This window comes from Octopus bimaculoides, chromosome 1 (genome assembly GCF_046866305.1).
Source record: "Octopus bimaculoides isolate indiv1 chromosome 1, ASM4686630v1, whole genome shotgun sequence".
Taxonomy (NCBI): Eukaryota; Metazoa; Mollusca; class Cephalopoda; order Octopoda; family Octopodidae; genus Octopus; species Octopus bimaculoides.
This window is the reverse complement of record NC_142928.1, coordinates 63,382,949-63,400,191: the sequence shown is the minus strand read 5'-3', so window position 1 is coordinate 63,400,191 and position 17,243 is coordinate 63,382,949. Positions and strand designations below refer to the sequence as shown.

The 17,243-nt window shown below is 36.7% G+C and overlaps 1 protein-coding gene across 1 annotated transcript in view; it reads right to left on the bottom strand.

The window, feature by feature from the left end:
* Nucleotides 1-911: 911 nt before the first annotated feature.
* Nucleotides 912-17,243, bottom strand: part of LOC106871402 (A disintegrin and metalloproteinase with thrombospondin motifs 16) — a 165,948-nt gene continuing 149,616 nt past the window's right edge. Inside the window, exons 23-25 of the mRNA XM_052967174.2 lie at nucleotides 11,352-11,546; nucleotides 7,736-7,886; nucleotides 912-5,138 (exon numbers count right to left, since the gene is read on the bottom strand). Of these exons, the coding sequence (XP_052823134.1) occupies nucleotides 5,017-5,138; nucleotides 7,736-7,886; nucleotides 11,352-11,546 (468 nt within the window). The 3' untranslated portion in view covers nucleotides 912-5,016. The remainder of the gene's footprint in view (nucleotides 5,139-7,735; nucleotides 7,887-11,351; nucleotides 11,547-17,243) is intronic.

The window sequence follows — 17,243 nt, the reverse complement described above, 5'->3', positions numbered from 1 at the left end:
CACCTAATTCTCGAGCAGCAAACAAGGAAATATCAACGAAGTCGTTTGACCTGCTAAAAATAACAGCCAAATCGCCTTCAAATTATGCGGCTATCAGACTAGTTTATTGGTATGTTGCATCGACTAGTACCTTCCATAGTACATTATTAACACACTTGTATCATGTAATCAAATGTACATGTATTTCATTTAATAATTCAAGTAAATTTATATTTATTTAATTTAGTGTGTTGACCAAAGTGATTACCCCTAATTTGGAAAAAAATCAGTAACACGGGAAGTCTTTGGAACCAAAGGTTCCGGAAAATCAATGTTGTACATGTATTTAGAATTCCTGACGAGTATTAGGCTTCATCCATCGCCCGGTCAAACACCATCACTTAAACCTTGGATGCCTTTAGTGAAGTATACTTTGTTGAAAGCATTCAGTCTAGATCTCTCTTCCTCCTATCAATCTGAGAATTAGTCATGTTGAATGGATGGATGTTTATGCATGTGGGCAGTGAATGCTGTACATTGAAATTTCATCAGTTCATACAAACAGATAAAACTATTTTCCTGAGCCACTGAAGAGGCCTCACTATGTAGTCAATCAAACTTTGAAATGGCATCCAAATTTTCTCTCAAATCGCAGTGTTTGTTTGAAATAATCATACCTTGAACTATGTTGTCTCTGATACACATAAAAATACATGATGGTCATGGATAGAACGCCGTTGATCATAGTTCTGCTGCAGTTAAACAGCAACAACTACAACTCACTATTTTCTTCAAATTGGAGATCGTTGTAATATTGAAACGGAATAAAGTAAAAATCGAAATAATAAACCACACGAGTATTACCCCAAAAGTTCTAGAATAAACATGCACAAAATTAGCTGCAGCAGTGTCAGCCCTAAATGCTGTGCCTGACATGTACGATACAAGGGATATGTACAGAAGAGTAGCAACTGCTACGTTCCAACTGAATTTATCTTACTCTTTCTTCTCCATTGAGATCACAACAAAAATCTACGGATAAACACACGACCTAACTAGAAAGCTTATCAATTGTCCTCAACCAGCTAGAAGTAGCAACCAAATCTTCGTGTGTTACATACTACCATCACACACACACACACACAAGTAAAAGAAAAGGGATACATTGAATAATGTACTGATAGCTGTACTGTTTCTGGAAACACTCGATAGGATGGTTACAGCTGGAATGTCAAATCATAGAGCTGCTCGATCAAGATACACCTGGTGGTTAAGCAACAACAGAGGCAGAGTGCACGCTCGAGAGAGCACAATGTTTAAGACTATACCATTGCACACACACCCAGAGAATATGAATATATGCACATACATATACATTCATACACTTATATACGCCCCGATATTTCTCTCTCTCCCTTTTTATCATCTTATTCATATACGTTTGCCAGCTGCGTCTGAGAAGATTCATTGAGGCAAGAAACAACCGCATTCTGCTTATTGAACTTGGCATATTACTATGCTGAAAGCCTAAGAGGTGAGCCCCACTTGCAATTGTTTGGGGAGCGCAGTAACTGAATAAAACTTTTCAAAGCGGAGACAATGACTGCAGTCTATCGAGAATAAAACTCTGGACAGAGTTAACGTGAACTCAGCATGGTAATCCAAGTAGAGGCAGGACCGGCTTAAGGTACCGGCAACTCGGGCAGTCGCCCGGGGCACCATGTGCTTTTTAGTCTACATTTTTCAGTTTTTCTCCTTGTGAATCCTAGTAGATGAGCAGTAGTTGTGAGTAGATTAGCAGTAGTTCTGATAAATCGTGTTAGGACATTCGGATCTGGTAGCATGATAAAAGTTTTTATTAAAAAGTGTTTTGTGATAAGAAGAACACAAGCCGTAAAAAAACAAAAGCAAGCAAAGAAAAAAAGCAGAAGAAAAATCCAAGTCCATACTTGGGTACAAAATACAGCTATGTAAGTGTTACACTCGCTTGCTGAAAAGTCAGGTGGATATATCCGGCTATGTGTGAGGACCCCTCGACCGTCATGAAAGAAGTGCATGTTTTCTCTCTCTCTCTTTTTTTTTTTTTCAGATGCAGAAAATTGATACCAAACAACTAAAACACCACCAGAAACTCCTGTTTGTGCCTGTCAGGCGCAAACTGACCGAGTAGTTGGGTAGTCAAGTAAATACATCTGGCCGCGCTTAAAAACCCTCCAACCGCCATAAAACGAGTGCATTCACATTCGGTGCCCATTTCCTGCATCTGAGAAAAAAAACAAAAAAAAACAAAAAAAAACACCGTCAGAAAACCCTCACCTCTTCTTGTCAAGGACAAAATGACAGAACTGTAACCATGGACGTTGACAGTGAAAGGCTGGTTAGTTTACATTACTCCATAAGGAGCATAGGGCTGGTTTTCTGGTGTATATATTGCCCCTACCTCCTCTTTGATGGGATACCGGTCCATTGCAGGATTACTCATTTTTACCAGCTGAGAGGACTGGAGCAACGTGAAATGAAGTGTTTTGCTCAAGAACACAAAGCGTTGTCCAGCCCAGGAATCGAAACTACAATATTACGACCATGAGTCGAACACCCCTAACCACTGAACCATGCGTCTCCACACAATAAAAGGTAGGTCTACATATATTATAGAGATGATCGACATAGATACGTGATATATACAAGAGGTAAAACATCGCCGGACAAGAGCACAAGAGTATATTTTTCTGGGTGACATTCCTGGAATTGTTAGAGTAAGTATATTGTTCCCTAAGGAATAGATAGAAAAGAACCTTGCTATAAAATTGAATTTTGACTCATTTTATTTTAGCTGTTTATTTTAAATCGCACGTTGTGAACATTAACGTCATTGGTTAGAAGATTCTAACCAGCCAATCACTAGTTCACAGTGATAGCGAGCGTGACACGAGACCGTCTTATAACTCGGTGGACATCGTTTGAAGAGTAGCAATTTTCGACAATGTCTACATACCCTTACTGATATATGGTCTCCCCTCCACCACCACATGCACTCTTTTCGTTACATGCTCTTGAGATCCACGACGTATATTCTCCGTCTCTTCTTCCTTTCATCCTTTTTCTCGTACTACTCTTACTGTCTCCTTTTCTTTCTTCCTCTTCAACCTGTATCAAACATTACTACTTTTATATGTATTTACTTCTGTGTACAATTTTTATATTTTAAATATGCATTAAAAAATGGGCATGTCGGAGGTATCGTTTAAAACAAGATGCCAAGCTTGTAGATGTTCGCACATGTGTGTTTGTGACTATGTGCAACCATGTGTGGCTGCATGCATGTATGAAATGAATTAATAAGTTAGTATGTACGTTACTATGTACGTGTATACATAAATGTTTGTGCAAGTACGTACATACATGCAAGTACGTACATACATACATGTACGTATCTGACTCTATATATATATATATATATATATATATATATGGAGGTATGTGTTGAGCTCCCCTTTACTGAATGGTAGAGCGTATGTGAATGTGCACAGGTATTTAGTCATATGGTAATATGTCTATGGATATGTGTGTGTGTGCATGCGCATGTATGTATATGCGTGCATATGTTTGTAAGTGTGGAGTGTGTGTAGATATGTTTATATTTTCGTGTTTGTATATTTTGATTTCAGTAGACTGGTGTGTGTCTGTGTACACACATAGGTGGGTATATATGTGTCAGTGTACAAGTATATTCTATCATTTATTTATTCAGATACACGCGTGCGCACTAGAATGAGAAGGCAGTTATATAATGTTCATGAATGTGTGTGTTGATGAATGTGTGTGCAAGTAAATTTTCTACCACAGACAGACATATTAGTATATCATTTCATGTTTACAACCTTCTATATCGGTAAATTCTCAAATTTATGTCCTCAAATAACATATCGTTAACGGTATTACATAGAACATTTTATCGATTTGTATAATATAATCGGTAAATACATCTCTCGTTTCTTTCAATCTCAGTCTGAAAAGTGATTTCTCACGGAAGTCAAGGTCCCTGAGTAACTCTTGGAGTATTCTCAGCTAATAATAATAATAATAATAATAAAAAATTATATATATATATTTTTGCTTTACATTTTGAGTTCTCTCTTTTCCGTTTGTAAAACCAAACATATTTTATACATGTACAAATGTGTGCACAAATATGTGTGTGAATTTTTTTCAGTTCTTCATTCTCTCTACGTTGATTCTTTTTTTCCATTCACTCCTCTTGCGATATTTGCTGTCACTCACAATTCTAACATTTTATATTGGTTATTTATGTGGTTACAAGAATATCAGTCAGTATTACCAAATGAATCAACAAAGATAACAAGCCAATGAATGAACAAATCAATCAATCAATCAGTCCATGATGAAATCATTAGTTAATTACATGAAAATTAACTATATGATTAATTAATCTTTATGATACATTTATCATTCCCTTTTATGATTATTGCTTTCCCTTTTTCAATCACTCTTCCCATCATTAATCAACTCATCCCACCTCTTTTTCCCACCTGCCTCATTTTAAACACCCTCTCTGGTCCTTACCCACTCAACTCTTTCTTTTTTACTGCCTTTTACTTTTCTTTTGAGTCATGCTGGATTCAGTTTTTAATGTACATCATTTCATTCGTACTTGATAACCTCCAGCAAATCCATATATATGATAAATTGTTTTTAAAAGTAAGCCGTTTGTACTCCTGACAACTTGCAGTCAAATTGTTTTATATATATATATATATATATATATATATATATATATATATATCGTATTAGTCAAATAATTCATTGGCAATCCTTTTTCTCGACTTTTCTGTTAAACCATTTTCTGTTTTTACCCGACATCTTCCTTTCTTTTTAATCTGTGTTAACCTTTGTCTTTTTCTTCCTCCGTTATCTTTCTTTTCCTTCAGAGTTTTCTGTCAATTGTTTTCTTTTTTCTTCCATACTTTTCAGTCTTCTTACCACATTGAATCCGCCGCCATTTGCATCAGGCAACACTTACTGTTCTCTCGTGGAACATGACTTGCAACAACGTTTTTTGATCAACGGACTCTTGCACATATTTCTGGCCACAGCCACGTAACACCATTCCATCACATCTGTGCAAGATGATTTGAGAGCTGAAAATAAAGGAAGATGATGAAAAAACAAGCAAAAAAACAAAACAAAAAAAAAAACAAAAACAAAAAACAAAACAAAACAAAACAAAATGCAACTTAAAATATAAAATATCATTATTTCTGAAGAATATTGTTTGGAGACGGTTGACTCAACTCACTGCCAAATTTAAGACCTCTCTAATTTAGCAGTCATAATTTAATAAGAGAACTGTTTGTCACTTATCCCACTGGAATCGATAAAGCAAAGTGCCAGTTAACTGTAGAGGTCTATTAAACACAACATCTCTCCAAAATTGTCATGATCTTGTGCATGTTGAGCATTGTTACATTACTTACAATGACGATTTGGATTTGCCCGAATTACATATTCTTCTCATGTATTGTTTTACCTTTTAGCTACATTTAGACATCACAAAGTAAAAGGTGATATTTTACTCAGAAAATTTTTGGTTTTCTCAGAGATAAATGAATTTACCTCAGAGATATGATAATATTTTTCAACAGAAGCAAGATTACGGTGAATAATTGCGGAATTATGGCACTGAAACAGACATGCACTTTCGAAAGTCCTCCTTGCATCATATATAAAAATTCTTAAGCCATCAGATTTCAAATTACGTGCGTGTTGCACAACCACCATGAAGTGCCAACATAACACTGAAATCATAATGCAACATGTTTCCTAATTTCATCAGAGAGGACATGGACTTTTTAAAAAAAATTCCAGAAAGCGTAAGTATAGTGACAATCATTGTTAGTTTTGATGTGACCAGGCTCTATGAAAATATTTTGCATGAATTAGGATTGGAGGCGATGAAATTCTTGATAGACAAAATGGCCACATACAATTTAGGAGAGATTCTTAAAAATCGTATTAGAAGGAATACAATTGATGCTAGAAAGCAACAACTTTTTCCCTTCAAGATTGCCTTCTAATAAAAAGGGATGGCAATGGATACAATAGCCGCGCCGAATTTTGCAATATAATGAGATACTTAGAAGAAATAAGCATATCCAATCTGAGATTATTTAAGTTCAGAATTTCAAAACTTACTAAAAAGAAAATTGGAAAATATACCTTGTTGACTTAGATATTTTGAAACAGAAATAAGAAAGATCTTATAAAATTTCAAGAATTAATAATAATATTCACAATAGAAATGAATAGAAGTGAACTTTTATTTTTAGACATTCTAATAATTAACAAAAATGGGGTTATTATAGCATGGTCTTTATTGTAAGGAAACGGACACATTCCATTAATTAAGGTTTTTTAACTTGTCATGCACCACATACTAAAAGAAACATTACACTTAATATGGCAAGACGTTCCTGTACAATAGTTACAAATTCAGTTAGATGAAAGAGACGATAGGAAAAACTAAAACATATTTCTTCAGAGAGAAAAATATCAGAAAGATTTAATTAAAAGCCATAAGCAAATCAAAACAAATGCCGATCCTTGGCTTGCTAAGAAATTCTCACAATGATGAAGAGAACACAACTAAAAATTTCGATTTTAGTTACCCATAATTGTAGAAATCACGATATCTTACATTTCGCAAAACAATGCTTTCTAATTGTATTCTAGTTCTCAAATCCAAGTGAACCTATTAAAAAGTCTCAAATCATGAACAGTCGAGCACAACAACCTAATCTTAAAACACTCTTTCACAAAGATTATATTTCCACCGGATGTAGAAATACGAGTTACGAAATGTAACAAACTTCGTTGCGAAACATGCAATTTGATTGAACAGGGCAAAATCTTAGATGATATCAAAAACATAGTTACACAAAGCAGGAAAGTGTTGAAAAATTAATGTAAATACGAATAGCAAAACGAAATCTCTAATTTATTGCATTACATGTCCACAATGCAATGAGAACTATATCGATCAAAAAAGGGGGAAAAAAACTGTAAACAGAGTTAGGGCACTTAAACAACAAATCAAGGATCAATTTTTAGGAACGTTCCATGTAGTACGCACACACACACACACACACACACACACACACACACACACACACACACACACACACACCTGTACAAAAGGGAAATTTTAATAATTTGCCGTTTTTAAGATAAAAGGAAATGAACAATTACGAAAGGAAAAGAAGAATATTTAATAAAGCTTTTTAACTGAAACTAAACCGGAAATAGAGGAAAATGCTTCTGAATGCAATTACTGTAACGATAAGAACATAAAAAAGACATATGTTTATACATGTTTCAAGGGCTGATGGTAATCGAAAGCGCTTACATAAAAATATTCATATCTTCTATTAGGTGTGTGTGTGTGTGTGTGTGTGTGTGTGTGTGTGTGTGTGTGTGTGTGTGTGTGTGTGTGTGATATGCTCATATATCTTTCGGCGGTACCGGAGAAAAAGGCCTCCAAATAACCAATCCTTTCTTGAACAAAGTTCCTTGCAATATTGTTCTGTATATAGCTAGAAGCTCTTTCTTGTTACTGCTACTGTTAGAAATGATGTCAACTTTTGTCCCAATGCAGACTTACAATCAACGATGTCTTTGTTCACCAAACAATAAATGAAATAAAAAATTCAATATAATAATTGTTCGAACCAGTACTCACTTGCAGTTGGACATACAAAAGTATTACATCGTTGTTTGGTCTGTGGTTTTTGCGACTGTCGACAACGGAGCGGATTGACTTGCCAATGTTCATTAACAACACACTTCACAGCCCGAGTTTGAACACCATACATACCGCATGATTGGCTGCACTATTTACGAAAGAAAGTATAATTGATTAGAATTACTCATGTCATACACAAGTGAAAAGACACATTCAAATTTATGCATATATTCTTATATCTGTCATTTAATCAAATAATGAAGGGGAAACCAATACAAAATTCTATAGCGGATATAGTCAACCTTTTTCAAGGCGCATAAGAGATGGCTCATCATTACAAAAAAAAAAACCCCTTCAATTTTCGTTTGCTGTGCGATTCAAGAATTCACGTGGGCTGTAGTTTTACTGTGACTATTCTACAGCGTAGAGAAGCATTTGGTTCACAAAAATAGTTATAACCTCTTTCCACCATCAGTTGGTTTCATGTTCTTCCACCAGATTCCTCCCATCCCATTGCTTGATATTGCTCAGTTACCCTTGGTAGTCGGCGTACATTATCTTTAGCCGGCCTAAAGCTTTCGAGTTACCCCCGTCCCAGTAACAATATTACTCCCATCCATGTGTGTTAACCTAAACTTGGTTTCATTTAATCCTTGTTCTACCAACACCATTACTACTACTACTACTACTACTACTACTACTACTACTACTACTACTACTACTTTACAGCAGGGATGTAATACAATAAATATCTTGAGAGTAGTAGTGCTACTAACAGTAGTAGTGCTACTAACAGTAGCAGTAGTTGTAGTAGTAGCAGCTGTGATGGTGGTTGTGATGGTCCTTGTAGAAGTAGGAGGGGTGAGGATGGTGATAGTAGTACCTGTAGTAGTATTGGTAGTCTTAGTTATAGTTAGTGACAGTTGTGATGGTTGTTTGTTGTGATAGTGGTTGTCGTAGTCAGTAATCGTAATAGCAATAGTGATCGTCGTAGTGATTGTGGCTGGATAAGTGGGTGGTGGTGGTCATAGTAGTAGTAGTAGTAGCAGCAGTACTAGTTGTAGCAATTATCTTCCAGCTACTAAGCAGGCGTAATTTGAAATCGATTTCCTTCCCCACATGACTTCAAGTTACCAAGAAGGTAAGGCGAAGTAGATGGAGGTAGTTTGAAATCGTTACACACTGGGCTTTGTCCATGGCTGATCGTATTCACTAGAAGTAGGGTGTGATGGTGTCATGTTATATGACCAAGCTACTCTATTTTCTGCCTTTTAACAATTGACAGAAGAGTTTAGTGGCTCACAGTCCGTCATCAAATTCTTTCCCAGCACTCTCGTGTGTTAGTTCGATATTCTGTATGTGGAATGCAAAGCGTTTTTTTTTTTTAATAACATTTCATTACACAAGCCATGATCTGGTTTTTCATTTTCAGCATTTAACGCTCATGATTTGCACACATATCACGCAAATGAAATCAGCACTGCTCTTGAAAAAAAAAAGAAAAAAAGGTTATTGTAGATTATATTCAACACCATATTATCCTTTTGATAACAACCCGTCTGAAAACCCCACTGGTTCTATGGTACAAACTTCCTGTTTAAAATTATCTTAAAACCTACCGTCAAAATTTCATGTTGATTTACCGTATGTAATGACTCAAAAACCAAAACAAAAAATAATGTTCCAAAAGATTACCCCGAGTCCTGTATGATAAGTTGGGCCTCCTATAAGCTAATTTTGTCCCTGATGCTCATTACCATGGGCTAATTTTAATCCAGATGGTCTCTTTTATCTAGTCAAGGGGTTTTCAAACTGGTCCGCGGACCACAGGGGGTCCGCAAAGACAAGACAGTAGGTCCGTGGACAGCAAATACTTTTTATGGGCAATTTGATATTATATGTTTTTTAATCGAAATCTTTTAATTGACAATAAACCTATTTGTTAAATACTGTAAAGTAAAGCCTGATATATAAAGGGGTCCGCAAGTCAAAAAGTTTGAAAACCCCTGATCTAGTCCATATAGCTAAGGTACCTTTGCAATGTCGTGCAAGATTGCTTTAAGTACATGCTTTAACGTACCAAACCCCTTTTCTTGAATCTGCGCTGTTGAAATTGGAAGCGCGGCTAATATGGTCGTGGATCTTTTTTGTCATGAAATACAGTTTATTCCAAATACCAGCTAAATAAGGACTCGATTATTTTACTAAATTCTTCATTATTTTCAAGATTAATTAAAACAAAGGCATTGTATTTCAACAGAAATGAAATAACGAAAGTGTTAAAACATGGGCCTGCTGGGCAACTGCCTGGGATCTCTGCGATCTTAGGTGCCTCCAGACCCGATACTAATCGCTATATATATACTGTGGTTGCATATATAGGGGCTCCAGCGTATTCTTTTTCCCGGGAGCTTATGATGTAAAGACGGTCTTGGCTGTATTCCTGATATACTGAAAAGAAGAGATGGTCACAACTGGGATGCCGTTGATCATGTCTGATGTCTCTTTTATGAGAATAGACAACATAACAAAACATACTCATGCACACCTTTAAACTAACACACACAAACACACACACAGATATATATATATATATATATATATATATATATATATCTTCGAAACGCCTAGTTTAGAACAGAGGCAGCTGATGAAGGAATAATTCCATAAGTGGCTCGTCTGTTTTCCTATGTGTTCGTTCTGTTGTTTGTAAGCAAAGTCCGTTTGTGTTTTTTATGTCCCCGTTCACTTTTCTCACGTCCTGTACCCGGATATGCATCTATATATACATGTAGATGTAGGTATGTACATATATGTATGTATACATGCATATGCTCATATATCATTTGTATTATTATATATATATATATATATAAAATTATTGTCCCCACTTTTCCACACTGCATGTCAATCGGAATATATAACTTAAGCAAAATATTATTTTATAGCCTGTTAAATGCATATAGTCTATAATGGAAAGGATTATCAGTGTTAAATTCAACTCTCCTTGTGAGCTGAGCTTGGAGGTTTCGCCATTTACTGACAATTTAGTAAATTACAGACCATCACCATCACCATCACCATAGCAAGAACTACAACAAAGAATCCTCTATATAAAGGAACCTCCCAATGATCGTCCGATCAACCAGAAATAGCAGTTAAATTTCCCTCTAATTTGATCTTACCGGCTTTAAAAAGAAGGAGAGAAACACATCATCCTGGAGCACATCGTCTTGGAGGAACTATGCCTAATAATAAGATGAGGCGATCATAGTTGGAATAAACTTAAACACAAGTCTGCTTGAGCGGAGCAGCAGGGGTTAAGCAACAACAATAAAAGCAACAGCTTCTAAACTTCTAATATTGCGTTTTATTTTTCACTCCTTAATCTCAGATAAACCCTCGTGTCAAGCGGAATACTTCTCAGCTGAATGCATCAGATACGCACGTCAGCACGCATATTCGCACGCACATACGTAAGGTATAAACGTATTTAAGTACCTAAATATTAAATTTAGCATATAATCTGATCTCCACGCGAAGTTATCTGCCAAGACAAAAACAACCAAGCAAATTATAAGCTCATTACAATAATATTCAGTAGTCTACTTACACGTGTCCAACTCGATACGGTCCATTTGCTACATTCCTTTTGCTGAGCACATTTTCTTGTTAGAATCATTTTCGGTTTGGGAATATGTTGGCAGTTTTTATTCGGCTTTGGTGTCAGGCTATTTGTTTTCCTATCATATCTCGCGCATCGAAGGATTTTCCTTTGCAAACCGCCGTAGCCACAAGATTTTGAACACTAAATTAGAAAACACATCAATCGATACAGAAATACATAGTACACAAACATGCATAATATCTGTATTTCCCTCCCCGTTCTCTCTCTTATAATATCTGTAACTATTTGCTGATAATATCTATCTATCTAAGGCGGCGAGCTGGCAGAAACGTTAGCACGCCGGGCGAAATGCTTAGCGATATTTCTTCTGCCGTTACGTTCTGAGTTCAAATTCCGCCGAGGTCGACTTTACCTTTCATCCTTTCGGGGTCGATAAATTAAGTACCAGTTACGCACTGGGTCGTTGTAATCGACTTGATCCGTTTGTCTGTCCTTGTTTGTCCCCTCTATGTTTGTCCCCTTGTGGGCAATAAAGAAATAAGAAATTTTAGCATGCTTAGCGGTATTTCGTTCTGAGTTCAAATTACACCGAGGTTGACTTTGCCTTTCATCCTCTCGGAGTCGATAATTTAAGTACCAGTTGCGTACTGGGGTCGATCTAATCGACCGGCCCCCTCCCCCAAAATTTCGGGCCTTGCGCCTAGAGTAGAAAAGATAATATCTATCTATCAGCGCAAGCACGACTGCGTGGCTAAGAAGTCCATTTCACAATTTCGGGCGACCGAAACCGTGTGACTAAACTTGATAAACGGAAACTATGTGTATGTGTGTGTGATGTTAAACTGTACAAATGTGTGTGTGTGCCTGTGTGATGTTAAACTGTACAAATGTGCGAGAGAGAGAGAGAGAGAGAGAGAGAGAGGTGGGGAAGAAATACATGCAGGAACGAAATTTGCTTAGGGGATGCAAACCCAGTTTACCAGGAGGATGTTCAAAGCGTTTTCCTTGCGCCACCACCGCCTAAAGTTTCGCGAGTATATCTGCACCCCCTGCACACCCAGTTCCCGAGCCAATGGAGAGAGGGATAGATAGTTGGATAGAGGTAAGAAAATAGCTTTATGAGCTGATTCGTAGATCACATCTGTGTATACGTTGTTCAGGAAAGATAAGCAGTGTGTTTGTGTATAATGTTTTTGACAGACGAATGAATATATGTAGATAGAAATTTATCTAAATCGCTTTGTGTATACATTGTTCCAGTTTCATTATGTATATACAATAGTGGAGTGATAACTACATCAGTACAATGTAATAAGCGCACGAATATCTATACATTTCTTTCATTTGTTTTTGTATTTACATCTGACACTTATCTCCTGGTGGTATGGATTCGTTTATGATTACATGACAAAAGATCTTTGATATTATTTGATATATATATTTGATAGAAGCTGTGTTCTACAAAGCAGTATTGTGACAATAGTATTTATATAATTTGGAAGAATAAATCACGCAATCTGTGTGATATAAATGGTAGATTGTCAGCATATTATGAACGGGTTCTTTTTAGATCTTATATTGTGATTCAGAAATGTATTACCTGAAGTTATATTAAAATATCGACAGACAGGTCGACATATGTATGCTTCTGTTGTTTTTAGCTTCAGTTAACACTGCTTGAGTAAAGGTGTTTCAGTCATGTTAATATCATATTTTTTTTTCCAGGAACAGGCGCAGTTGTAGTTGTGTGGTTAAGAAGATTGCTTCTCAACCATGTGGTCTTGAGTTCAATTCCATTGATGGAACCTTGGATTAAATGTCTCCAACAATAGGTCAGAATGTGGCAGACGGAAATTGAAAGAAGACCGACGCACGTGCGTGAGTGTGTGTGCTAGGGCACCACCATTTTTATATATATATATATATATATATATATATATAAACGGTGGTGCAGCTTTAAAGCTGAAACATTTCAAAGAATTAAAGAATTATATATATATATAACGAAGTTTACTGGCTAATCGCGACACCAGCAACTGTTCTGGCACTGTCAATCTACATATTGCTGGCAAGGAAATGAGCCGCAGCGGTCGAGCGTCCATCATTGACAAGACCAAGGAAGGTCGAAATCCCGTGACTAGTAGTCTTGTCGCTGGAGGTAGCGCGGATTTTTCTCCCCGCTAGCGATATGAACAAGAGTGCATTTTACCCTAAAAGCCAATATGAGAGTTTCTCTCATGGTATCTACCGCAATATAGTTTGCTCTAACAGAGCATCTACGTTTAAGTGAGGTTAAATATAAATTGTATGTATGTATGTATGTATGTGTCTGTGTGTATGTATGCATGCATGTGTCCATCTGCCACCGCTTGCCAACTGCGTGTGATTGTGAAAACAGAACTGTAACCCATTTAAAAATATATTGTGAAGAATTTTCCGTTCATAGATTAAATTCTTAAAATGTTACAACTGAAGCCGTACAAAAGCTTCACGCTTCTTGTATTTCTCATCAATATGAAATTTTCTTCACTAACTCAACATTTCGTTTTAAAATTGATGCGTTCGTCTTTTCTCAGTTTCAGTGCATATGCAAGGCATTGACTTTCGTCTCTGATACTTTCTCATATCAAATTCAGTTAAGTAGCAGCGATAGAATACGAAAACAAAACACAACGAATAAATTATGGTCATATTTCCGACACACTACGCTTAGTAAACGAAAAGTGTAAGCACTTGTATGTATGTATGTATGTATGTATGTATGTACGTACGTACGTACGTACGTACGTTTAAAACAAAACATAGGGAAATGTTTGTAAAATATTTAGTTACACGAGCGGGAATACACACACGAAGTTCTAACTACTCGCTGTCGTGCAATTTTAAGGTTTAAATTGCACTACACACATACATATGTGTGTGGTGGGCATATATATATATATATATATATATATATATATATATGTATGTATGTATATTTGAACAAAAACTTATATATATGTTTATGTGAGAGACGACGTTGAACGGACGTTTATAACGTTTGTTCCTACGTTCGTTTCACCAGTGTGGATGTTTGGAACTCTTCACTGGATGGTCCCAGTGCAACTGGAACGGATTAAATGGAGAATATTTTACTGCATTATCTTACAGTTGGACATATGGCAAGACATTTTATAAGTAATTTGATAGGTAAGTAGAAAGATAGATTAGAGCAGACAAAGATAACAAGGGACGACGAGCCAAGAGAAAGGGAGAGAGAAAAGACAAAATAAAGAATAAATGGAAAGAAAAAAGATATGTACACACACGCACACTTGTATATATATTCATACTTACATATACATATATACAAATAAATACATATCTATACGTACAAATTCATATACAGGGTCCAATGAGTAAATTGCCGCCATTTTATGTTTTTTATTTCGCGAATGCACATTGTTTATTTTTGATTTTATCGACATCACAGTATAGTAGGGTCAGTTGAGCACCGTCTGTGAGAAAAGCAGCACTATGACGCTGTTCACTTTGCCAGAAATTTGGAAACGACATGCTGTACTGCTTTCGCGCCGGTTTCTCCAATACGAACATTTCAGAGTGTTTGGGTGTCAATCTGAGGACATGTATCGAGAGTGATAAAAATCGAACATCCAGTCAATAACATGGTGTTTGGAGTAATCACTAGCGATGGCGACGTTATGCTTCCATTCATCTTCTCATACGGCCTCACACTCCACATGGAGGCCTACATCAAGTGCCTGGAGGAAGTAGTGCTGTGCTGGGTCAAGAGGAAGACCCTATGTTTGGCAACAGGACTCTGCACCATTCCACACAAGCAGGAGAACCCAGTCATAGCTGTCAGACAATTTCTGCGACCACATCACCCCTAACATCTGGCCACCTAATCCCCAGACTGCAAGCCTCTTGATTATTATGTGTGGGGTGCAGTTGAGTGAGAGACCAACTAAATTCTTTGTAACACCAAAAATGAACTGAAGGCAAGGACTATGGCAGCATTCACCAACTTAAAGTAGACCGTCCAGAAGAGTAGTTGCAGGAGAATCCGAAGTCGTTTGGAGGCCGTGGTTGAAGGCAATGGCGATTTTATTAAATAAATTTACTCTTTAGTATTTCAAGATATTTTTATGTAATTTTGGTAAATATATCTTCGAGATGTCTGTTATTTTCATTTTTGCGTAATGTAGACGACAATTTTATTCACCGCACCCAGTACATGCATACATACACGTGTATATGTACATATATAAAAGTACACACACACACACACACACACACCTATATGTACACATGTAAACGCATACAAAATACATGTGTATATGCTTGTACACGTATATGTATGTATATATATATATGGGTGTGTGTGTGTGTGTGTGTGTCCGTGTCCGTGTGTGAGCGTGTATCGTTAGTCTGACAAAGCTTGAGTACTCAATCTATTGTAGAGCTTTAAATATCTGAAACAAAAGCTACATACCAACTCCGTACACCGGCAAACATTGTTTCCTGAAAAACAGGTGTGTTTCAGGTTGGTGCAGTGATGTACGGATGAAACGCGGTGTTTTGAAACACAACTGTTTCGACATGGAACTTAAAGCTTGCAATTTTCTGCCCACCCGTCACACGTGTGAGTGTGCAAACGGAAGAAAGTGACACTCTAGACATTTGGTAGGAGTTACATATATTTTTAGTAACAATTTGACTTAGCTCCACAGCTTAGTTTCATGGGCGCGTAGGACACGTCCATCTCATGAAATGTTAGAAGAGTGAGAGATCTGAGTAAAAAATCAAGGTGGCTTCTAGGTGTTAGGGCTAATGGGAAAGTGACACCAGCTATTTTCATTATTTTTAGATGCACTTGCTCGGACAGAATGTTGGCAGGATGCTGGTGTTATTTTGGTGGCAGGCTGCAGCATAGTGTATTTAGGTATTTCAGTTCCGTGTATTGGATACCGTACATGATAGGATGGTATGTTGGCGCCAGTCAAGTCATAGTTCAGTAGAGTATTAACACATTAGCGGCAACAATCATTACTTGGGAGTAACCATATTTGATGGTGTAGGGTTATAAGTGATGTTGGATGATCAACATTGATGGACTGTAGTCTATACGGACGGTAGAGATTAAGTACCCTGCTCTTGCATTTGGGACAGCCAGGCCTAGGGTGGTATATCTGGATTGTTAGTTGCCTCTAGTGGCAACTATACGTTAGTTCATTCAACCTGTTTATGGATACTGCAGGCTGGTGAAGTATGTGAAGTCTTTTGCAGAGACCGAGTCGGCAATTGCGAGTTCAAGCTGAATAAGAAGAGGCACTATCAGTTATACGCCAATGATGATGGTCGCAGAGTCTCTATATGAAGCAAGACAGGAAAATAGGTTTCTTCTCGTCTCTGCATACCTGTCTAACGTCTTGTGATGGCAACGGAAGGTGGTTCGGCTCTATAGACTATATATAGCCTTTGAGAGGTAGCATACTCCCAGTGGTTAGTTAGTAGAATTTCGGAAGTTACAGACTGGTGTGGGGATTGGAGGCTGTGTATGTGTGCGTGCTTACGTCTATTGTAGCATGCGGCGTCCGAAGTGATTTTGAATAATCAAGAGTAACTAACATTATGGAGATTGAAGAGTTTATAATACCTATGGTTTCTTGGGAAATATTTTTAGTTAGCATTAGGAAGTTCCAAGCTATATCAGTTGAAATTTTGAGATTGAATAGAAACTCTAAGTCATATGGAGCTGAGTTAAACTGTTGCTAATATATATATATATATATATATATATATATACATATATATATATATATATATATATATATATATTTATATATATATATTTATTATTAGTGCCTACGCAAG